Consider the following 23,488-nt stretch of genomic DNA (forward strand, 5'->3'; position numbering starts at 1 on the left):
AACGGGGGAGCCGAGCTGCCCCCGGCCGGGCCAGGGCACCCTTGTCCCTGCGGCTGCCCCGACGGCTCCCCGCGGAGGGGGCTCAGGACGGACCCACGGACCCGGTGCTGGGCGGGCCCCTCCGGGGCAGGTGTGCACACACCGAGCCGAGTGTGTTGGCACAGGCTGGGCAGACCTGGGGCCCGACCCTGGCCGCCCGCCGGCGGTGCCTTCCCCGTGCGCAGCGGGTGCCGCGCTGCCGCACGCCAGGCTGCGCTGGGGGGCGCCGGGGGAGCCCCGATGTGCTGCGTGTCGGGCCCGCGGTTCCCCGGGACCCCCGAGGGGGAGAACTGGGACCGTCCTTCCCGCTCTCCTTCCCCCCGGCCAGAGGCCGCCCCCCGCCCGTAGCCGCCCGGCGGCGCGGAGCGGCTCAGATGCCGCACAAAGCCCCCGGCTCGGCGGGGAGGGCGGCCCGCACCCGGGCTCCGCCTCCGGCTCCTCCCCGGCGGTCGGGCCCGCGCCGAGGGAGCCGGAGCCGCGCAGCCCGCGGGTGGCGATGTGACCCGGGGTGCGGCGCGGCGGGGGACGGCCTCGGGGGGAGAGGGCGAGGAGGGGAGAGAGAGGGAGAGACTCCGAGCCGGGGAAAGATGTGGCTGAAGCCTGAGGAGGTGCTGCTGAAAAACGCCTTCAAGCTGTGGGTCACGCAGAAGAGCAGCGGCTACTTCATCCTGCAGCGGCGTCGGGGCCACGGAGACGGCGGCGGCCGCTTCACGGGTACCCGGTGGCGCGGGGGGCTCGGCGGGGCGCCGCGCGGGCCGGGCGGCGGGTCCCCCCCGCCTCCGCGCTGCCCTGCGGGAACTTGGCCGCGCCGGGGGGACCCGCCGGCGGGGCGGGCTGCGGGAGGCGGGAGCGGCCTCTTTGTTCGGCCCGCGGCGGGGCCCCTCGCCGGGCCGGCTCGGCTCGGCACGGCTCGGCACGGCTCGGCTCGGGGGATAGCGCGGAGCGGAGCGGGCGGGCGCGGGGCGCCGCCGGCCCGGGGCATCGCGGCTCCCCCGCCGCGGGCGGTGCGGGGGCTGCTGCCGGCAGGGCCGTGGGGGCGGCCCCGGCGCCCCCCGAGTTGCCTGGGGACCCGCCGCGCGCTGCTGTAGCCTTGAGCACCGCTAAAGCCACTTTTGTTTTTATTTCCCTTCGCTTCCCTCCCGGTGGCTTTCGGCAACGTGACTAACGGCAGGCTGGCAGCCCGCGAGGCGCGGTGCGGAGGTGCCGGGGCTGGGCGGCGGTGGGGGGTGGGTGGGTGGGTGCTGGCGGGCGGGGGGGGGGGGAGGGGAGGTGCCGGGGGGCTGCTCGCGGCACCCCGGCCGCGCTGTGTCCCCTCCCCGACCGCCGCCACCCGCGCACCGTGGCAGTTATGTAAGTACGTATAGGACTTCTGGCAGATACATACGTTACGGGGTGTGCGGGGGGTGCCAGTTCAGTGCTGTGGATGCGTGGATTCTGACTTACTCTTGCATTAATGATACTACGGCTTGTGTGGCTGTATGGAAGGCACGTTAATTCTATGTGGCGCTCCAGGTGCCCGTAGTGAAGGACGTATACATATGAAGAAGAAGGATCCTGCTGTACCCTCGCGACAGTATAGATCTGCGGGTGTTACCCCCGAGGACGCTGCGTTAAGCTGTGCTCGTGTTGTAGAGTAACCGAGCAAGAAATTTAGGCCAAACTTTTGATTCAAAGGCATCAGCAACAGGATTCAAACAAACGATACTTCAGTAAAATAATAACAGCTTAAGTGTATTCCATGTTAAAAAGCAGATGGGGCTGTCTTGTACCTTGTAAGAATCAGAATTTTTAGTAGTGATGTCTTATATATGTGGAAGGATGGTCAGGTATTTTCAAAGTCTGTTTTCTACACAGTCAAAGAGTTATGTTACCATGTTTGACATTTATTTTATTAAAACCTTGTGCTTGTGAAGCATTGACCCTTGCCACTCGATAATGCTGCTTTCTGCATTTATTATTATTTTTTTAAATCAGAGCTTATCCTAGCTGCAGAGTCATAAAGAGTACAAAACTTAACAGTGGCTTGGTAGATCCCATGTTATCAGTGTATTACTAATGAGATGCTAGCCCTGGTAAGGTTAATGGAAGTTTTGCCAGCAAGTTAAATAAATGTTTGCCTTCGTATTTTCCCCTGCCCTCCATGTGGAAGTCAGAGGCCACTCTTTTGTGATTGTAAGGATGATGTGGATTAATTTTCAAGAGTTAAAAATAGCTGTTTACAGCTGCTTGATTTAGGTCCAGGACAATCATGAGGTTGAGATCCACAAATGTTAACTACTTGTGCCTGAGCTTTCCACAGCAGAGATTTGCCAGCTTATGCCAAACAAACTGCTTTTCTCTCTGGTTAAGTTTCAGGTGAATCATTTTGCTGAATCTACAGTACATGGGCTTGCATAAATCTCTTTTGGCCGGTAAAGGAAAGCTGCTCCTGTCTCAGGCAACACTGGAGCTGTAAATTCTGACAGTCCCTTAAACCATTTGGAAATGTTTGTATTTAAAAAGGCTTAGAAATTAGAGCCCTAGAACCAAAAATCAAGTGTGGGGGAGCATTAAGCATAGCTGGAGTTAGGCGGCTTAATTTTTTTTCACAGTTTTTACTTGGGATGAGCGAAATGGAGACCTGTACTAAGAAACAGTTGGGCTTTGCTGATGACTGCTTGCTTTCAGTGCAAAGTGTACCTCCCGATTCTTGCTTTACATGACTATAGAGTCCCTTTATTAGTACCTGCCTTTTCCAAACTGACGGATACAAATGGCATTTAAGCACTACCATATTTCAGAGTGTCATCTACCGAGCTGTAAGTTAGAAGATTCTGTTTGTTTTACTGGGGAAGCAAAGCTTAAGCAACAACAATTTCCATATCTGTTTTCTTTTCCCTTTAGTAACTTGAGCGCTGGCCAGTTGCAGTTAAGTTTGGTGGAAAGGTAGAAGTTTCAAAGATGTGAAGATCCTGTACGTGAAAGCAGGTGCCGTGGTGAAAGGGAATGTCACGGCTCCTCCGGTGAGGAGGAGGAGGCTGTGTATCCTCAGGCTGTGTTAGACCCATGTAGGATCAACAGAACCTTCTTCCCCTTGCCAGAGAGACTTGATTTTGTAAGTAAAGAGTGTAGATGGGGCAGTGGACCACGCGTGATGTAATTTGCTTTAAATGGGGTCAAAGGGTGTGATGCCTGAGCTGCCCTTGTGCGTGCGACTGCAACATGGTATTTGCACTGAACCTGTGTGAGGACATCTGCTTTACGGCCCTATTCTCATATTTGCATGTCTTTTTTCTTGTAGGACACTTCTCTCTACTACCAGGGCATTTTATCCATTACAGGAAAGTAAGTTAGCACAGCTGGAGGGTATATTTTATGCGGATTTAATTCCTGAAAGGATGGACTAGAGAAGATCTCTCACACAAAAGTGCTTTTCTTCCGTGTCTACGTTTCTTTGAGTACTGTGTTTCAGTCAGACTCTGAGCAGATGTTTGTAAGAGAGAGACTAGATTTACTACTGTTATTTAATTTGCATCCTAGGGCGGTTACTGAATGCACACTGGGCTTGCAAGCAGCGGTACAAAAAATGATGGAGGCTGTGTTTAACTCTTCATTACCTGGGCAGTGTCATTCTGCTTCCTGAGGGATATGCTTTTCAAATAAATGTTTTAACTTGGCACTTTACCTGGATCTCTACTTGGATCAGAGGCTTAGGAAGGAAATTGTTTTAAAAATACTTTACAGAAATTGAATTACATTTTTTTAACTAGTAACTAATTTTAAGTTATAGTGTCTTAAAAATTATTTAGCTTAGCAATTTCTGTAAGTTCTGGGGTTTTTTTTTTTGTTTGGTTGGGTTTTTTTCCTAATTGGAGACTTTTTTGGCTGTCCCTACAAAAAGGCCTGTGGTCCTTGGTTCTGAGATTATATATATTAATGATAAGCTTGAGATGCCATCAGTAGTCAAAAATACTGACAAATCCTTTATGGTAGAATACTGTAAGGTGGTTTAGCCTGTAAGTGAATCGCTGCTTTCATTTTTATTAGGGAGTGTTGAGAGCTTCATTCCCCTTCCTGTTTGATTAGATTACTTTTGTGCATTTTGACAGCAAACCTGCTTGTTCTAGGAGGTGTTGGGAATGATTTTGTCACGAGCACTGGGCTGAGAGTAGTTCTTCGCTCTTCCCAAGCAGCTAGCTTTGCAGTTGCTGTTTACACAGTACTTCACATTGCGCACTCTTAGTGTATAAAAACCTACTTAGGATTCTTTTAAATACTTGTGAATTTTCTCTTTTATAAATAAGGTTAAATAAAACTTTAAAATGAACTCTTGTTTCAAGCAGCTTTTTGTCTTTACTTTTTGAGATACTACTTTTAACTTCTTGCTTGAAGTAGAACAATAAAACATTGTGTTTTGTTCCTATTTACCCTGTGTTTTTTAATGTAGTTATGATATTTCCCGCTACTGTTCTTCCAGCCTCTGTTTTCAGCTCAGGGCACTTTCCAAGCTGGATGTAGTCTTGTATCATTTGCAACTCGTAGAGGATGAACATTTTGAGAAGAAATTATGTTCTCCTTCGGCTCATATAAACCTTTACCATTCACAACTTCAAATATATGATAATACACTGGCAAAAAGAAGTATCTTCTGTATATGAATCTGAACCTTATTATTTCTCTAGTAAAAATAAATGTGATAGGCATGATAAATACACTTCTTTGAGCTACATGCCAGTGATTGAAGTAAACTTCCATCTTAGGATTTTATTTTTTCTTTTAAATAAAATTCTTGCAGGGCGGTAACTTTTGAACTGACCTACAGAGCACCTCTTGGTTGTGAATGGAAATCTGACAGGTTAGATGATAAGAGCTCTCTTCCTTGTTTCCCCTTGCCTGGATTTTAATTTTTTAATTTTAGAAAAATGGCTGTTGATAACTCTACACACCTTTTCTGGAAATTAAAACCCCAAAAGATCTTTTGCTGCTCTTGCATACTCTCCAGTCCAAACAGTACTGTAATTGTTGTGGCTTTTAGTAGCCCTGTGCATCTCCCAAGGTCTGGGTAAATATTTTGTAATAGAGTCTATTTCAGAGAAAGGCAGCGAGGGGACCACGGAGGTGGAGGGTTCCCACAACTCAGGTGAGGAATCCATCTAGATTGCCTCTGTTCATTAAATTGTAGCAAGAGAGGGTCACAAATATGATGAAGATTTGGATTTCTAGTACGGATTGTGAATTAGTATTCCCATAAACTTTTTTACCTTTTGAAGGGGTGAAAGGTAAAATGAGTAGCATATTAATAGATGCATATTAAAAGATGTGGCCCAATGCAGTCTTCAAAACAACTTGCCTTTTCATCTTAAAATACATTCAAGTTACCAAAATAAGTAAGGTTCAATCTGAGCTCTAATTAAAAAAAAAAAAAAAAAAAAGCTTTTTTAAAATTTTATTATAAATGCAGCAGGTTGAGGAGAGGAAGACTCCACGATAATGATGTTGTTAAAAGATAGTGGTAATGCTCACTGCATTTGTGGTGGTGTTTTCTTAAGGAAGAGCTCTCTCTGAAGCCTTGCACAAGCAGAGGGGGAAATCCAAATTCTTTACTGAAAGCTTGGACTCTTGTCAAAATGTAATCTAGCCTTGCCCACAACTGGAATTCGGATCGGCAAGGTTTTTTTCCCTTTTATTTTTTTTTTCCTCCTTATGTTGCTGAAACATCTTTTAAGGAGAATGCATCCTTGCAAGCTCTTTCCCAGGAGGGTGGCTTCTGTGTTAGAGCGTTCAGCTGGGAGGCATGAGCTGGAAGGAGGGATAGGATTGGGAAGGTCAGAATCCTACCTGCACCCAGGTACCCCAGTTCCTGACCCCAGAGCCTTCGGAGGTGTGCATGCTGCTCTGGCTCCCTCTGCTTGCCTTCCTGGGGTGGGTGTCCTGCTCCTGAGGCAGGCGATGCTGGGAGGGGTAAGGTGAAAGGTAGGCGCTTGTGTTGAAACGTTAACTTTGGGTTAAATGCTAATATTGAAGGTGGGGATAGACCTGTGCATGGGGAGGGGGGGCTGGGTTGTATCCTCTTGGGGAATGACTACCAGCCTGTGCAACACTAATCCGGGGGAACAGCTATGGTGGGTTTTTATTTTCATGTTGTGGAGGCCACGTGGCACAGAAAAAGGCAGCAGAATCACAGAGTGGTTTGGTTTGGTCTGGAAGGAACCTTCAAAGATCATCTAGTTGCAACCCCCCTGCCATGGGCAGGGGCACCTTCCACCAGACCAGGTTTCCCAGAGCCCCATCCAGCCTGGCCTTGAACACTGCCAGGAATGGGGCATCACAGCTCCTCTGGGCAGCCTGTTCCAGTGCCTCACCACCCTCCTAGGAAAAAATGTTTTGCTTGTAAATTAATTGAGCGGGTCTGTGGTGGCAGAGTTTAAGTAATGCTAGGTTGGTCTCTTCAGTGTTATTTACAGCACCCACCAAAAATGAGAAACTTTGTTACGTTGCCCCAAGCAGTGCCTTGTGTCTGGGTAATTTACAGGACCGCAGCAGTGGCTGGCGTGTCCCACCTTCTTGTTTGTTTTCAGGTGGAAAAGAGTTTCAGGTATTTTCACTTGTAACGTGAGAATCTAAGCATTTGGCTCCATGGCCTTCAGGGCTATAAAAATAGGCTTGGCCTGACCTGGGCTTACGGCAGAGGACTGAGATAAGCAGCTGCGGGAGCTCTGCTGCGGCAGCATGCCTGCCTGGGGAAATGGCCTGTGGGGAGGTGGGAACGAGAAGAAATAATGGGTGCACAGTTCGGCTCACTTCTTTTTCCCTGGTGTGGTTTTTTCCCTCCCCATGCAGTGGTCTGATGCCAGAGCAAGATCTCAGCATCACACCCAGGGATATGGGAGTCACGGGGACCATGGGACACAGCTCTCCACAGTGGAAATGCCCAAACTCTCCTCGTTTCTCATGTCCAGCGTCCCTGGAGTGCTGAGACTGAGGAATAACGATTAAACAATCTGTTTTAATTTGTTTCTGCATGCCAGATTAAAAAAAACACCAACAAACCAACAGAAACCAATTTACCTAGCGGCAGTGTTTGATCTGGCAAAGCCAATGTTGGAAGTAGTTAAAGGGCTTGAATGTTGATATTTCCCTTGGAGCCTTAGGTCTTCAGGCTGGGATCTAATGTTGTCTGTGCTTATCTTCAAGTGTGGTGAACCATTATCCTTACAAAGGAAACACGGCTTTCCTACAGCCCTTGGAGGAGTCCTCCTTCATCCTTCTTCTTAGGTACTTGCCCAGATGAGCTCTGCAACTTTTTTTTTTTTGGCGGGGGAAGCCTAATAAGAAACACTCATGAGTGCTGTATTGCATCAAAACCTGTTTATATAATTTTGCAGAATTCAGCAAAGCCAGTGTGGCTGGTGTAAAGCCAAGACATTGAACTCGTGTCACTAGTGGTCCTGCATAATCAGTTATAATCACTGTTCTTATCCAGCAAAAAATGTGGGTTTTAGGGAGGCCTGAGTGAAGGTAACAACCTCTTAAACATCTTGAGTTTTGAACTTTTAGAAAAATAAATCAAGATGGTATGAAAGACCTAGAGATGTCCCCAGACATTTACTCTGGGGGCCACCACTGGCCAGCAGTAACTTGATGCCCAGTGCCATTGGCTGTATCACACCTTGGTGTGGCTCAGAAGCCTCCACCCACACCTTTAAATGCCTCGTGTCTGTGGGATGAGTGGTGCTCTCTGGCTGGGCCGTAAGAGGTGAGGGTGAAGGCAGCAGTGGTCTTCAGCGTGTCTCAGCTCCGGGTCTCGCCTTGGGCCAGCCATGGGGTTGTGTTCACCAGGTAGGGCTCCTATGTGGCAGGGTGGCTGAGGTCAGGTGGGAGACAGCTTCATAACCCTCCCATCCCTCTCTCAGCAAGGACATTGTTCCTAGGGAGAACTTCTGAGATGCCTTGCAGAGCCAGGCGAGCACTCCCTGATATTTGGTGCCATCCCAGGAGTGCCCTTTTGGCAGGCCGAGTTTATCCTGATGGGTGTGAAAACCCCCTTTCTGCTCCAGCTGGAGCGCACGGATCGTGGGTGGCCGGGGAACGGGGACGTCCACGTGTCCCTCCCTGTGTTCTGCCTGGTCGTGGGCTGTTGGCTCAGGCAGTTTGCTTGTCTCCTCTGGCGCGGCTAATTGCTGCCCACCATGGCTATTGTGAGACTCTAATTGTTTGCAAATCATTGCGAGGTGGTGGGAACTGTGTGAAGAAGTGTAATTAGGATTCAGGGTATGGAATGCTTCTCTGCCTCAAAGAGCTGAAATTAATTCTACTTTACTGAAGCTGTTAGTTCAATCTTGCTGTCCTAAAAAGACCCCAGCTTTATTTTTACGACCGTCTTGAATTGCTTGATTTGCTCTTCTCCCAATTCACATGCCTGAGCAGCTTAGAGTGCCCCTTGCAGCTATCAGTTCTTGCAAAACTGCATCCACTGGAAAGCAACCTGCACTGTTTGCTCCTTCTGCTGCCCAGCAAGAGCTTTCTCCTTTTGGGTGAAGTACTGGCTTTGGCAGACTGCTGCTTTGGCTTCCTGGGCTCATTTTTTTTTCAGCCCCCAGCTTTCTAATGGCAGAGCAGAAGCAGTGAACAGCAGTGAGCTCCGGAGGATGAATTCAGAGGTGTGCTTTACGTGGCTTTGTACTGGAGTGAGAGCCTGGCAGGATGCTGTCTGTAATCATAAATCCCTCGGTTTTGTGGTTTTGTCTTAGAAAAATAACCTGGTCTGATGGGGGGGGGGGGGGGGGGGGGGGAAAGAAAGGGTATGAGTATTTAAAAAAAGGCTTTGGGATGATACAGGTGAGCGTAGCCACCATCTGCTCTTCTGCATGGCTCTGCAGAGCAGCCACTGAGCAGTCCCTGCGGTCCCCAGAGCCAGTGCAGTGCCACCACCTCCCTGACTTCGGCAGTGCCTGCGGCCACCAGCAGCCTCAGCTTTGGAGGAGCTGAGCATATTGGCAAACTGGTTTGGATCCAGGTACTGTGAGGGTCCTCTGCCCATTTTCCCAGAAGGGCTCAGTGTGGCAGGCATTCTTAAGGCAGGCCTTGCTGCACATCTGTCCAGCTGTGCTGGTCTCAGGTGCAATGGAAACCTCAGGTCTTTTTTTTCCTGAGTAGTCCAGGGAGACGTGGAAGGACAGTTCTCTCTTGGCTTCAGACTTGCGCAGTGGTCAGTTTGCTTGTACAGTGGCTAAGCTGGAGGCATAGGCTGGACTCTTCCTCTATGTGACCCCTTTGGTTTTGGGAGAGGGGTTTTGGGGGGGTTCAGGGCTGTGGCACATGGATGGGAGGAGGTGCCTCCGTGGGTGCGTCTGGCCTGCTGCTCCCCGGGTGTTAAATCAGAATTTCTTACCAGCTAATTGCAGACACTGCATATGGTTGCTTCTTTGAACTACATTGACCTTCACTCCCTGCTTTGTAATGAATTTGCAAGTTTGCATTAAACAAAAGGTTCTGGCTGTGGTGACCTGATGTCTTATTTAAAAACAAAGTGGAACTAGAAGGGTAATGGGGCTCGGTATTGCGGTGCTGCAGGCGCTTTTGTCACTTAGCCTTTTAACTCTCCTTCCCCCACGCCAGTAGCTGCTTTGGCCTTTTTTCTGTTTGATTTTTGAGGATTTTATCAATTTATTGGTCCCAGACTCCTAAGTGATCAGTCCAAGTCCTTCTGCCTTGCAGCACGGCTTAGCTGCCAAAGTGACCATACTGTTTATGGGAAGGCATTGGAGTCATTCTGAAAAAAATCCCTTTAAGGCCTTTAAGAGAGGATGGAGGTGAGCAGAAATTGTCTTGCTCTATGTAGAGGAGGTCTCAATTCATGTGCTGGTGAGCGAGGCATAATTGTTAGTGCTTCAGACTGTCTCTTGAGTATTATCCTAAAAGGTGGAAGTAATAGATAGCTTTTCAGTTTCAGTTTTTAGTTTGAGTTCAGCTTTAATCAACTTCTGCCCAGTGTTTCAGAAGTTTAACAGAATTTTTGAAATACCACGTGGATAATTAAGACTGATCCGGGAAAGGAGCCTGCATTCTTTAGTTTGAAAGATAGGGTATGTTTAGTAGAAATTGGTGTTAGATTAACCTACTGTAAACATGTTCCTTTTTCTAGATTAGTTATGAACAGGGATAACTTGTAATGGGATCTTTTGTCTCTCTGTGGGCATATAAGGAACCATGTCTTTAAAGGTGGAGGGTGGTGCACTTGTGGTATTTCATTTTAGAACTTGATTGTTATAAAATATCCTTGATTTTTTTTTTTCTGTGAAGAACGCTCAACAGGTTCATTGTGCATGATGTCATCTTTGCATCCTATTTGATTACAGATTGACCCCTGTAAAGGGCAGACGTTCCCTACCTGTTGCAGAATTTGAAATGGTTCCAGGCTTATTTTTATACCTTGATTTATTTGTGGTAATGTATCTGAAATATGTGTGTACATTTGATAAAAATGGACTTGCAATTGGAAGTACAAGAGTCGTGTTTTACTTCGGGGTATTCCAATTTTACAGTACTCAAGCAATAAAATATGCACAAAAGTAGATGTGAAATGAAACAAAAACTACCAAGTAAGGTGTGGGATTTGTGGCAAGTTTTTCAGATTTGTTTTATAGACTTCTGAAAAAAACATAGGTAGATGTTCCCTCTACCTGAAATCCAGCTTCCAGCTAAAGTGATCAGATTTATTGAGGAGAAGCATATAATTTCAGTAGAAGCATGTCTTTTCCTACTTCTTCTGTCCTCTCCTCTGTATTTGTCCAAAGTGTACGTTACACCTGAAACTTGCATCTGAATTTTAGCCTGGGAATACTCTTTCTGCATGAAGTAACCGGTACCTTTTGAGGAGCCTGCGATGTTCTGTCAGTGGTCATTAGCAGAAGGCTTTGCAGACCTGCAGCTTTCCTCAGTGCAGTTACTGTACACTGAACCACTTTCCTGAAATACTTCTGCATCTTGGGAGGTCAAAAAGCGGATGAGAAGTTGGTGGAGTGGCTTGTTAAAGGGAAAGAGGTACTCTGAATTTTAAGTTCCTCCCCCAAATCTTGTCCCGTATAGATTAAAAAGAAAAAAAGCACAGGAATTTTGGGAAGGGAACAAGTGTGGCAGTTCCTCTCTCTTTTCCCCCTTCTGCTTGTGTTTCCTTCTAATTTTTGACTGTCCTGTGGTATAAATGGCTTCGCTGTTGCCTGTGAAATGGAAGAGGTCTGCTGCATCCTAACTGAAGGCTTGCTAATGCATCAACGTGGGAGCCAGAGACCCTCTATATAATTTATATGTACCTGAGAGCCAGAGACCCTTTTGTTTTATGGACAGAACCAGTTTTCTAAGAGACCCTTCCATGGAACAAGCTGTTAGGATGTGTTACCAGAAAGGTGCTTTCTCACAAGCTAGGTGTTTTTCAAAACATGTTTCAAAATCAGTGTAAGTTTCTTGTTTGTTTGTTGGTTCAAAGATCTTTAGGTTGTTTATTTTTCCATGCTTCAGTGAGAATCATAACACAAGTGTTACCATTGGTAAGTTACCCCAGATGAGAATGAGGCAACTCACACTGGAAAATTTTTTCCTCTAATTTTAGCGATTTTCATGCTGCTGCAGTTTCAACTAAATTATCTTATTAGACCTGAGTGTATTTATTAGTGTTGAATCCTTTCCGTGCTCCTGCAAATGCACTCTTAGGAGTTCCCTTTCCCCCACATGTCTGCCTCTGTCAGTCTCTCCTTTATTTTTCAGCACTTAAGCATCAGCTTCACGGGCAGCCGAGCCACTGCAGATGTACAGGTGCTAAACCACGGTCCTGGGGTCCTGCCAAACAAGGTTACTGCTCCGTGTTTGACAGGAGAAAATTAACAAGGTGAAGGGAGGGACTGGCGCTTGGTCGACTTCAGCAGTGCTCGCTTTTATTGTCCCCCGCTGCCCACACATCCCTTCTGGAGCGACCCCACCGCAAAGCCTCCTGGCAGAGGTGGGACAGGATGGTGTGTCCCCCCCCCCCCCCCGTCAGCCATCGCATTGGCTTTGCATGGCTGAGGCGTGGGGTTGCTGTGCTCCTGTGAAGCCCCCGTAGTGGGGGCCAGGCCACTGGGCTTGGTTCTGGCAGGTATCCTGATGACCACGCTCTTTTTTTAATTCTCTTTGATTCTTAGTTCTGGCTCCTCTTCATCATCCTTAGTTGGTATTTTAGCTGTGGGTAGTTCAGACAAGGGAGGTAATTTTTTTCTTTTGCACAGCTGAAGGAGGGATTTTTTTCTTTTTGATAGTTCGTAAGCAAAATGGGAATTGTAAGCAGAAGTGAATAGTGAGAAGAGGAATTGGTTTCTCTGGTCACATTCAGGAACAGAAAAGGGAATTAATTTTGCACAAGCTAGGAAGTAAAAAAATTTCGCAGCTACTTCTGTCCTTTCATGCATTTTTTAATGACTTCTGAAAAAAAAATATTTCACAAATCAGATGTTCATTAAGCGTCCTTTTGCGATTTCGGTAGCACTTACTGTTAGCTGGCTTTTTTTCCATGACTTTAATGAAATGAAAAAGAAATGTTCCTCTTAGATCTATCATCGGGGGAAAACATGCACAGCACTTCGTAAGTTTCTTTTTCTCTTTCTTTTTCTTTCTTGTAATGTCTCAAGTCTTTTGACATTTGAAAGTTAAACCCTATTTTTGTTTTCTGCATCATTTGATGCTATCTTACTGGCTTTCATCCAGCTGTTTTGAAGACTGCACACTGAAGTCAGTGCTCTGTATTCTCTGAGCACAGGTAATTCACTACCTTTTGTACGTGGATGAATTTTTGTCTTTTTTCTTGCAGTTACAGGAAAGCATTTAGCATTTTCTGATATTATACGTATTATTGGTCTCCAAATTCAGGTCTCCATTTTAAATAGATTGGTGTAATATCTGGAGGTAGCTGAGAAGCAAACTGGTGCTGAGTAATATCTCACCATACAGTTTTAAAACTTACTGTGTCCAGCTTCTGCTTGGCTTTGAAAGCATCCTTGGTGGTATGTTTGTGAATCCAAGGAGGAAGTACTTGAGGTAATTTTCTTTGCTCTCAGAAGGTTTTTGATGCTGTTCCATGTGAGCTTCTTGCACCTTCTAGATCAGAAAGCGGTTACACTGCTGCTTTGTTGTGCTGTACTCAAATTAATTAGCCCTGGTTTGTTGTCTAAGTGAGAAGGCATTTCAGATGAGGACTTAGTAGGTCTCATTTTATTGTTTCCATTAATCACTTAGGTGATGGACTGGAGAATGCAATTATAAAAGCTGCACGTGGTGCCAAGGGTTGGCAAAACTTGTGGAGGCTGAGAATAGTTCCTTCTGTGTTGCATTAATGATGAAGAAATACAACAGGTTGGAAGAATTACATGTGCAAAGGGAAAATGTGGTACTGCAGAAAACTTCCTAGATACTCTCGTGATATAAGCAGACATGGTAAAGCCGTTCCTTGCTGTCTGCCATCCCTCTCTGTAGGAGGCTGTGTCTCTGCAGGACATACAGTATAAGGGAACTGAATATAAAGTTGTTCCTGAATTGCTGTTTGTGTAGGTACCATAAACCAATTCTGAGTTGCTTTAATATGCCAGCTTGCAAAGCATGGCATTTGGATAACTTTTTCACACACAACTTGGTTCCACCCGCTGAGGCAGGGCGTACTGAGGAAGGCCAGCGACTGTAGCTGGCCTGCAGATGGGGAGGTCTTTTTGGGGGCAGCAATTGCTCCAGCTCTCCAACTGTATTTATGTCAAGTGCCGATTTACAGTGGGATACTGCTGCAAGCTTTCTTGAATAAGGTGGTGTGTATGCAAGGTACAGGAGGTGATTTTCCACTCTTCTTATGGCTGAGACTTCATTAGTAGTGAGCATCACGTCTGGTTTGGGGTGTCACACTTACAGATAAGTTGGAGAGATTCCAATTTAAGCTCAAAAACAGTGATCTGGTTGAAGAATATGACCCATAAGGAAGAAATGAGGTGATTGGGATTTCTTTAGGAAAAGAAATCATTAAAGGGTGGGCAACCATGATGACTTTTTCAGTATGTCAAGCGTTAACAGCAAAAGTGCCTGTGGCCAATTACTCTCTGTGTTCTGGGGAGCAGGATTAATTTCCAGCAAGAAAGTTCAAGATTGTGGTGGTTGACTATGAAAATAGTGGAAGAGGCTAGCTGGGGAAGCTGTTGCATCTTGGTGGTGGGAGGTTTTGAAGAACAGGTTAGACAAACACCACTTAGGGCATAGGTGTATTTATCCAGCTTCAGAGCGGGGCTGGAGCAGTAACTTCTTAAGGTGCCCCCAGGTCTTTCCACTTCAAGTTCTGCGGTTGTATGCATGTATATATGAGGCAAAACTGGAAATGCAAAGAACTTGATACGCTTTTGATCTTCTAATCCGGTTTGCCTTTCGCATTTTGAGCATCTGTAAATCACAGCATAAAATAGGGGAAGAATTGTTATTATGTTCTGTATTTTAATTTTACAGCTCTAGATGTGAAAAGACTTGCAGGCTACAGAAGTGAAAGTTGGCACTGATTTTCTTTTGCCCCCCTTTTTCTTTGCAGGTCGCTTGGTTGGTGCCCTGGACGCTGTGTTAGACTCTAATGCACGTGTTGCTCCGTTTCGAATTTTACTCCAAGTTCCAGGCTCACAGGTTTACTCTGCCATTGCATGTGGTGAGTTATTGAACGGATCAGAAGTTTACTGGGCCGTAGCTATTGGTGAGTCACAGACGGAAAACCCCAAACCGATTCTGAGCATGGTCAGTGTCTGCATGTCCAAGAAGCTCAAGGTAACCCCAACTAGTAGTGTGTGCGTGGAAAGCTATTGCCTATAGCTCATTTAACAACCAAATTAACCTCTGGTTAAAATCCGGGATAGGAATTATGAAGAAGTGTTAACTAGGAACATTACATTTCTATAGAAAGCTTGTTTAGCTGAGGGTGTTTTGTGTTAATTTTTTGTCTCTTGCTAAGTAGCGTGGTTCTGTTTATATGCATTTCTTTTCCTACAGTAGTAATAGTTCCTTGCAGCAAGAAGCTCCTTAGTCTAGCCTTTCGCTAGTCTAGTCTTCCACTTTCTTACCGTGAAATGTCTTACGACTCTTGGTTATAATGAAATATAACTGGAACATTTGGAAGGTGCCATATGATTTAGGAAGTAAAGTTGTCAGGGGGGAATGTCTAAGTGCCTGGTCTGTTGTGCACTAATCCCTTTTGCAGTGTTTCTGCAACCTCTGAAGGTCGAGCTCATCTTCAGGAAAGTGATAACGATGTGAATTGCAGCAACCTTGCTGTGGCACAGTAGAGGCCATCTGAATGTGCTTGTTCCATTCACCCTGTTCTTGCTTGGCCAGTGTGCCCGGCTGTTCTCATCCCTTCTGCTCCAGTTTGTAAAATCCTAGCATTGCAACTTACGGCAGGTTTTCCTTTGGGAATGCTTTGAAGCTGCTCCAGCGGAGGTTTAGACTGGACATGAGGAAGCATTTCTTTACTGAGAGGGTGGTCCAACACTGGAACGGGCTTCCTGGAGAGGTAGTTGATGCCCCAAGTCTGTCAGTGTTCAGAGGCATTTTGGACAGTGTCCTTAATAACGTGCTTTAACTTTTGGTCAGCCCTGAATTGGTCAGGCAGTTGGACTAGGTGATCATTGTAGGTCCCTTCCAACTGAAAATATTCTGTTACAATTCTGTTCTGTTCCTTTCTTTTAGGGATCAACCCATTAAATAGTTAGCTAATGTAAGTGTTGACATGTTGTTAATGGTGTTTGATGTAATAGTCCCTTAAATAAAAAGGGGCGATCTATATGTTTGCCCCCCTTCCTCTGTACAAGCTCATTCAGCATTTCTTCCGTGGTTCAGCAGAGAACCCTCTGCACGTTCTCCATTAACACTGGGAATTTTCCCCTGCGCCAGATGCGTGTGAAGAAGCTTGCGTGAAGTCTGTGCTGGTTTTGTTGTAGCTCGGTTTTCTTCATTTTGCAATTGCTTTATGCTTTATATCCCGACCCCCTCCTTTTTATATTTAAATAATGCCATCTTATGGAGAAATTTAAAAGCTTCATGCTGTTACAGTCCTTTGATGAAGCCAGGTAGCTTTCACTGGAAAAGTAAGCTCAGTGTTGCTGTCATGGGCTTCTTGATCATTTGAATATATGTAATACTCCTTTCTGGGGCTGATCCTTGCCTTGTCCACGCTCTTACTGCCCACAGTGGGTTTTTTTGTTCGTATTGGTGAAACTATAAATAAAAACCATGCCTGGTTGGAATGGTTAAGGATTTTGCTGAGATAAACTTAGTTGATTGATGTTTTCTAAAATTCTGTTTGGCTCTTCTGAATGGATGCTCAACCCTGAGAAAATGAGATTTATAGTAACAGCAGAAAGCAGAGGGCTCTGTTTTGCATGCTGCGTGAGTAGGACATAGGCAGTTGCCAGAGCTGCACAGGAATGAAGAACCATGGTAGCAGAAGTTGTTTCTGAATAATATCACTGCTGTGAAACCCTGACGTGAGTGTCCAGGGGAGAGCTGGCGCTGGCAGTAGGAATTGGAGGAACAGCATCACCCAGCTCTTTTCTTAGAAAGCGGGAGGACTTTCCCTGAGCAGAAGCGGCTGTCGCTGTTTGCCCAGCTCTGCCCTGTCTGAGCGAGGTGCTTCACTCAAACATGACGTTAAGCGTTTTGTTGCAGGATTTGGAAGGAGCAGTGAGTCAAATTAAGGTTTCTGCTGTATAGCAAGGACAAGGAGCAGCTGCAGAAGTTCCTTCCCATCTCCTGGTGTAACTTCATTAGGGGTAGCCATCATGTCATTAGGCAGCTAATTAAAATGACATTTTTTTAATTGTATGTTGGCAGTCCTCTGTTCCAGGAGCTGTAAGGCTTAAATGGGAATATATGCATAAAGGTCAGATCTGTGTTGGAGACTTCTGCAAATCTCTGAGGGCTGCTAGGAAGTCTGATCCCTGCCCAGCATGGCTGTTCTGGCAGAGGTGTTTTAATCCAGATGGTTAATCATGTTGTACCAGTGCAGGGGAGAAAAAAAGGCTGCCCTCAGCCCCAGTGTAGAGCCACTTACGATTTTTCCTTTCAGAAGGCTTGTAGGCAAAACAGAAACTAGTCCCAGTCAAGAGAAGTAGCTTTTGGGAAAGGGAGCACAAAGGGATTGGTGAGAAGTGGGTTTAAAGAAGAGATTATGAGGAGTGACGCTGTAGTGAGACTAAATATACATTTGGCACAGGCACACGAAGAAGGTGGGTAAAAAGCGGAATAAAATGTGGTGCAGAGCATCGGCACAGGACGAGGAATAAGGAAGAGATTGGTAATGCTTGTGCAAATCACAGGACAACTTTAAGCCATGAAATGGAAATTAGAAATAAAGATGGGACCCGAAGAGCTGCGGTCTTGGGCTGACCAAATGAAAGGGACAAAGAGATCTTTCAGTATTTGGGCAGAATCCCTAAAGATACCTAAAGGCATCAGGAAAGGTTTCAGTATCCCCCATGGGAGACAGCCACTGCTAAAGCCCAGGCTCAGAGCAGGCTGAGCAGTGTGGATGCTGCTGTAAAAGGCATCTTGCTCATAGCTTATTTCACAAGAGGCAGCCCACCAGCTCTCCCATATGGTTGGTATCTTCTAGGCTACTCAGAAATAAAACTTCAACTCAGTATTTGCTTTGTGCAGCCATTCAGTATAAAGTGACTGTATCTCTTAATTAAAATAAAAAATAAAATTAAAAATAAAATAAAAAAAAAAAGTTCTTAACCATTGATACAACTTGGTTTCTTTACCTAAAAGGCATTTAAGTGCCTCTTCTTTTGTGATTTTTATTTTTTTTTATTTAACCTTGATTAATGATATTTATGAAGTTCCATCACAAGACCTTCCTGTCAAGGAAGTTAAAGCTTGGAAAGTTTCCCTGCCAGTTGGCATTCTGCATGGAAAACGGAGCAGAGGAAAGTGGAAAATCCTTAGCTAAATTTATCATTTTTTTGTTTTGAGGCAACATGATGCCGCTTTAATGGACACACAAATTAAATCTTGAGATAATGGGTCTTCTATTTTAGATTAATTTTATTATTATATTCGTCTGTGATTTGTATGTCTCGTACATTGAACTACTTTCTTCCACCAGCAAGGCATTAGGAAAAGCAACTTTTGCTGCCTTTACTTTTTTACTGATAATATTTAATCACTGACCAGTAAGACCTGGAGGGGCCAGGTTTTTACCTGATTGCCCTGTGTGTTGCCCATCTTGCTCTGACTTCTCTGCCATTGTGTCTTGCAGTGACAGTTCAGTCTCAGGCAGAAAGAACCAAAACAAATAGGTGGTAACTGAAATATTATTTCTGCAGTTACATTTAAAACAACAACAGCGAAACCATCAAGTAAGTCCTTAGAGAGGGAAGCCTTAAAGATTTGAAAATCTGTCTTTGTCAAAGATTTGTTGTTCACTGTATTTCTTCCCCAAACTGCAGAAATGTGCTCTTGTAGACCTTTTAGGTGTTGCTGAACCAAACTTTTATTTTTAGGTACTTTAATTATTATAGAGAGCTTTTCAAATAGGATGCAGATTGTGACCATGTGTGTTCGTCTCGGAGGGTGTGCATGTCTGTGTGGGATGTGCGTACCGAGGGAGGGAGAAAGGAAGATCAGGGACTTCTGGGAACAGGATGTAAATTAAAGGTTTCCAGTGGCTGCTTAAGGGTCGTCATGTCAAAATAAGCCACAGTCTAGCAGCTGAGGGTGACTTTCTGTTCTGCTGTTCTTTCTGCTTTGACTTTTAATGCAGCATTTGCTGGCTGAGAGTGTTTGAGAAGATAAAACTAAAAGCACTAAAACTAATTCTCTAAAACAATGAGGTTTTTGTTTTTCTTTAACTATACTGCTATGGGCGAGACCTTTTTGACCTGTGTGCTACCAAGAATTTTGAGGTTGAAAGTGCAGTTTCTCATAATAAATTTATGAAATAGTGTGTTTTGGGTTATTTTTTTTTTCTTCCTTTCAATTTTACTATGTAGGATGAGTTTCAATACGCTGCTTTTTGCTTTTCTAGGTGCCACTGCAGAGGAGATAAACCAGCACTGGGAATGGCTGGAGCAAAACTTGCTCCATACTTTGTCTGTGTTTGACAATAAAGAAGATATTGTTAGTTTTGTGAAAGGGAAAGTGAAGGTAAGGAAACTGTCTTGCTTTCACCCTTTCCTGCCTGATTACGTGTGGTTTATTAGAAATAATGTCGTGAAGTTGTTGTCATCATTCATATTTGGTTTTGTCCATCTAAACATTGTTTATTGTTTTTCTGTGTGGCACTTGCACCTGATGTGGCCAGCATCTGCGTGCCTTTACTCACATCCCCTTGGAGACATCTTGAAACCAAAGTATCTAATTTAATCTTTATCTGACCTGTCCTTTCCCAGCTTCACTGTTCTCTTCCCTGTGATGTGCAGCTGAGCTTTCTTCAGCATCTGCTTTCCACCTCTTGAAAACTTTGTTAAATACCTTCCCTTACTATATCTCAGCTTTTCCTCCTTACTGTGTATCTCCTCCTATCTCCTGTGTTTTTCCTAGCTTTACCCCATCAGTTCGGTACTGCTGTCCCTCCTGGTGGGGCTCAGAGGTGTCAGCAGGTGGGTAGCCACGGTGCCCGGATCTGCTGGCAGCAGTATGACTGTAGCTGACGACGCAGTCCCTGCAGCACAAGGACAGGGGACAAAGCCCTTGTGCAATGGCACCTGCATCATAAGGATCTGGCACGAAGACTGCCGGTGGCTTTGTAGGATGTGGGGGTCATGGCTGGGCTGCAGTGAAGGTGTTGACTGGCCACAGGGTTGCAGAAATGAGCATCCTTTTGGAAGGCTAAAGAATTTTAAAATTAAAGGAATTTGGTGACTGAAGACCAGATTTAAAATAATGACGGCACGTATGGTAAAACTTAGAAAGCCTGGTGTCCTGAGCTCTGCTTCTAGTAAAATACACACTCTGAGAGGAGCTCGGTGATGGCTGGTGGGGGCGTGGGTCTGCTGATGGCTACTGTACCTCAGGTCCTGCTGCAAGCTTTCCCTTGCTTAAGAGTTCTAGTGAGGTGCTCTTCACCCCATACCCTCTTTTTTGGTCTGGAAAATTTGTAGGAACATAATGTTTTTGGTGAATTTCAGCCCTGCTGCTGTGATCTGAGGGGGCTGTGAAGTTGGGGAAGAAGGGGACAGAGAGGCAAAACATCACCGTGCAAATCTTAGGTTTTATCCTTTCTTAAAAAAAAAAAAAGTGTTTTGTCTAATACAACTAATCTGTCTTGATAATGCTGTGGCAGCTGGTTACCTAGCACAGCACATATTTAAAATTCTTCAGGTTTCATTAGTTCATGCTAAGTCTGGGTTTTGGACCCTCACCTCTGCTGTAGGCTTTTGGCATGTTAGGACTGCTTGGCAATTCCAAATGATACCAGGTGCTGTAACATACAGATTTTTTGTCTGAATAGTGCCGTACATACTTAACTCCTTTGTTGTAATACTGCTATTAAAATTCTGAACACTTAATTATATTTATGTAGATGTTCTTGAAACCATGTTTTTAGTGGTTCCAAGCGTGTTACAAGTTACTGACACATCTCACCGCGTTGCCTCTTTGTAGGGAAACAGTACTGTTAGTGTACACAATTGTTAACTCTACCTTTGCTCTTTATACACCAAATAACAGTAATCATGAGCTGTAGTGAAACTAGGGTTCTGCCAGACTCACTGAAAAAATTATAATTAAGGAAAAAAAAGCCTCAAGTGTCTTTTTGGTTGGAAATTTGAAAAAAAATGGTTTGGAAGCATGCAATATGTACGAGAGATGCAAACACTACAGAAATTTCTTCTTTTGTGGAAATTGCACATCAGCTTGAATTTCTTTGTAAGAAAGGGTTGCATTTTTAAAATATAAATGGGTAGCTTGTAGTGACTTGCTTGAGTATGGATGCCCTAGCTTTATCCTGATACATTATCTCGTTATGGACTCAGGCACTGATTGCGGAGGAAACGAGCAGCAAGCTTGCTGAGCAGGAGGAAGACCCTGAGAAGTTCCGAGAAGCCCTGGTGAAATTTGAATCCAGATTTAATTTTCCTGAAGCAGAGAAGTTGATCACCTATTATTCCTGTTGCTGTTGGAAAGGAAAAGTTCCTCGGCAAGGCTGGCTTTATTTGAGCATCAATCATCTCTGTTTTTATTCCTTCTTCCTGGGCAAAGAATGTAAGTGTAAATGCTTAGGAAAGCTAATGCTGGGGAGAGATATAAATACAACTATATTTAAAAGCAAGAATAGCTAGAATTTTTATGAAAAGCCTAGTTTGCCTCTGCAATTTAGTTTCTGGGGTTTTCTGTTGAGCTGAAAGATCCTGTTTAATTTAGTTTTCACTTCAGACTTGATGTTTATGCCTTAGTACGAATCCAGTAATAAAAATGAGACTATAAGAGCATGCAGACACAGCTGCTATCTGGTTCTTTTTCTTGCCATGGTGAAGCAGCCTTAAAATGTAACAGACCTCCTACGGATTCTGAAATAGAGACTTTTAGTGCCGAAAATGGTGAGTAAGGATGGGTCCCTCCCACAGGCGGGGAAACAGAGTCATTGCCGCCACTGGCCGGGGAAGGGCTGGTGGGGCCAGGGGTGCCACAGTCCAGCTGCCTGCCCAAATAGCCCAGGAAACATAACAGGGATGTGCCCTGGAGAACTGGGTGAAAATTCAGAGGTTTTAAGGGAGAAAAACAGCAATTTGGGGAGCTCTTTGTGAATAGCAGTGCAGGAAGGTCACAAGGAGGACTTTTTGGACGTTCAGATGGTTTGGGCAAGCTGTAAGACTTTGGTCATGGTGTTTCTCTACAGAGGAAAGGTCGTGTTGGTTAGGAAAAGCCTGTCAGAATAGATATTAGAATAGACATTAGATAGTAAAATTTATAGCTATTTAAATTCCGTAGCATTTCTCTGTTTAGTAAGACTGTGCGTGAACTGGTAACGTTTTAAGTCCTGTTTATCCTGCTGGAACTTCAGCAAGGACAGTAGTATAAACCTGTACTGCTATAAATACAGCAAGAATTGTCAGTTACAACAGTTAGGAAAACTTTATCATTTACTGTCTGGATCTAATATTGGGGTGGCTAGTCAAATAAAACCGTAGATTTAAAAATGAAGTACATGAATATACAAATAGATAGCAATTGGTAATTTCTAAGACTTCAAACATACAAAGACAGAGTTAGAGATCCTTTTTTTGCCTTGTATTATTTCAGGCCAGTTATTTTGTCGTATCTGCAAAAGGTGGCAGAGTTAGATTTAAAATGCTGCTAAGTTTCTTAGTTGTTATAAAAACAAAAGTTGAGTTTGCTGGGAAGACTAGAATGGAGTCACTTGATATATATTAGATACCCGAGTTGTTCTTTCATTTCCTTGTTTTCTGGTTAGTATTAAAAAATACCCTTTGTAAGTCGTTTCTTCTGGCTATCACTGCAGGCTTTCTCTCATTAAATCTGAGTTATCTGGTCTGCCAAAGCACACAAAGCAAAAATGATAGTTATTAATGATAGATAATGGGGGAAGAAGGAGGGAAAGAGAAAAACTCTTTATATTGTTCCAAAAATCTTGTTTATGCAATACCACAGATTGTTAAATGATACCGGGAGTACAACATCACGCTGTATTATTAAAGAAGAAATCACTTCTCACCTCTCTTAATAATAATTCATTATGAAAATACAAAACCCCCACAAACAACTACATGTTTGCAGATTTTTATTTTGACCATGTAAAATGCACTGTTCATTCACTGTTGCAGTCATGGCCTTTGTGTTCCCATGCATTTGCATGGAAATGTGAAATAAAAACCTGAATTTCCTTTTGGTTAAACAAACTTCCCTAGCTTAGTGGGAAGAATTGTATGTTGAAATGCTTCCCACGTCCTCAATTCTGATAAAGCAGATTGCTTCTGTTTCAGAGCTTGTATTTTGTCACATTTATGGAATACTAGTATTACATCGAATAATCCAGATTTACTATAGTTCTGGTTGTTACTGTTTGAGAAACTGATGGTGATTATATGTAGAAGTGATTCATTGTCTTTTTTTCAGGTAGCCATCACAAATAAAGTCTGGTTAAATCTGGTCTTGAAAATATTGCTAAGGAGTCACATTTATTTCATTCTGCAATACAGCGCAGGGGAAAAAAAACAATGTATGTGTTGCAATAAAAATATTTCTTAAATATGTTTCAACTCTATAAAAATCCCCCCAAACTGCAGACTGAAATCTCTTTGTAGGCAAAGCGTTAAGTCCTCAGTTTCTAGCAAGTCTGCCCCCTTCTCCTTGTTTTATTTTATGTTGAAATGACCTGGAATGCAATATTGGAACCTGTTTTCAGCTCCTCATAAAATTAACTTACAGCTTATGCGAGCGTAAACTCCATGGAACATTTTTTCCAGGA

At 44.5% G+C, this 23,488-nt stretch overlaps 1 protein-coding gene across 2 annotated transcripts in view; it reads left to right on the forward strand.

The window, feature by feature from the left end:
* The first annotated feature begins 561 nt into the window (after positions 1 to 561).
* TBC1D8 (TBC1 domain family member 8) overlaps positions 562 to 23,488 on the forward strand; it is a 50,065-nt gene continuing 27,138 nt past the window's right edge. The window contains exons 1-4 of one of the 2 annotated variants that reach the window (XM_040584724.1): positions 562 to 753; positions 14,603 to 14,758; positions 19,088 to 19,206; positions 21,036 to 21,264. In XM_040584724.1, coding sequence (XP_040440658.1) covers positions 627 to 753; positions 14,603 to 14,758; positions 19,088 to 19,206; positions 21,036 to 21,264 — 631 coding nt within the window. In that variant the 5' untranslated portion in view covers positions 562 to 626. The remainder of the gene's footprint in view (positions 754 to 14,602; positions 14,759 to 19,087; positions 19,207 to 21,035; positions 21,265 to 23,488) is intronic. The other variant, XM_040584723.1, reaches the window with a different exon arrangement.

Source organism: Falco naumanni, chromosome 2, assembly GCF_017639655.2.
Source record: "Falco naumanni isolate bFalNau1 chromosome 2, bFalNau1.pat, whole genome shotgun sequence".
Lineage (NCBI taxonomy): Eukaryota > Metazoa > Chordata > Aves > Falconiformes > Falconidae > Falco > Falco naumanni.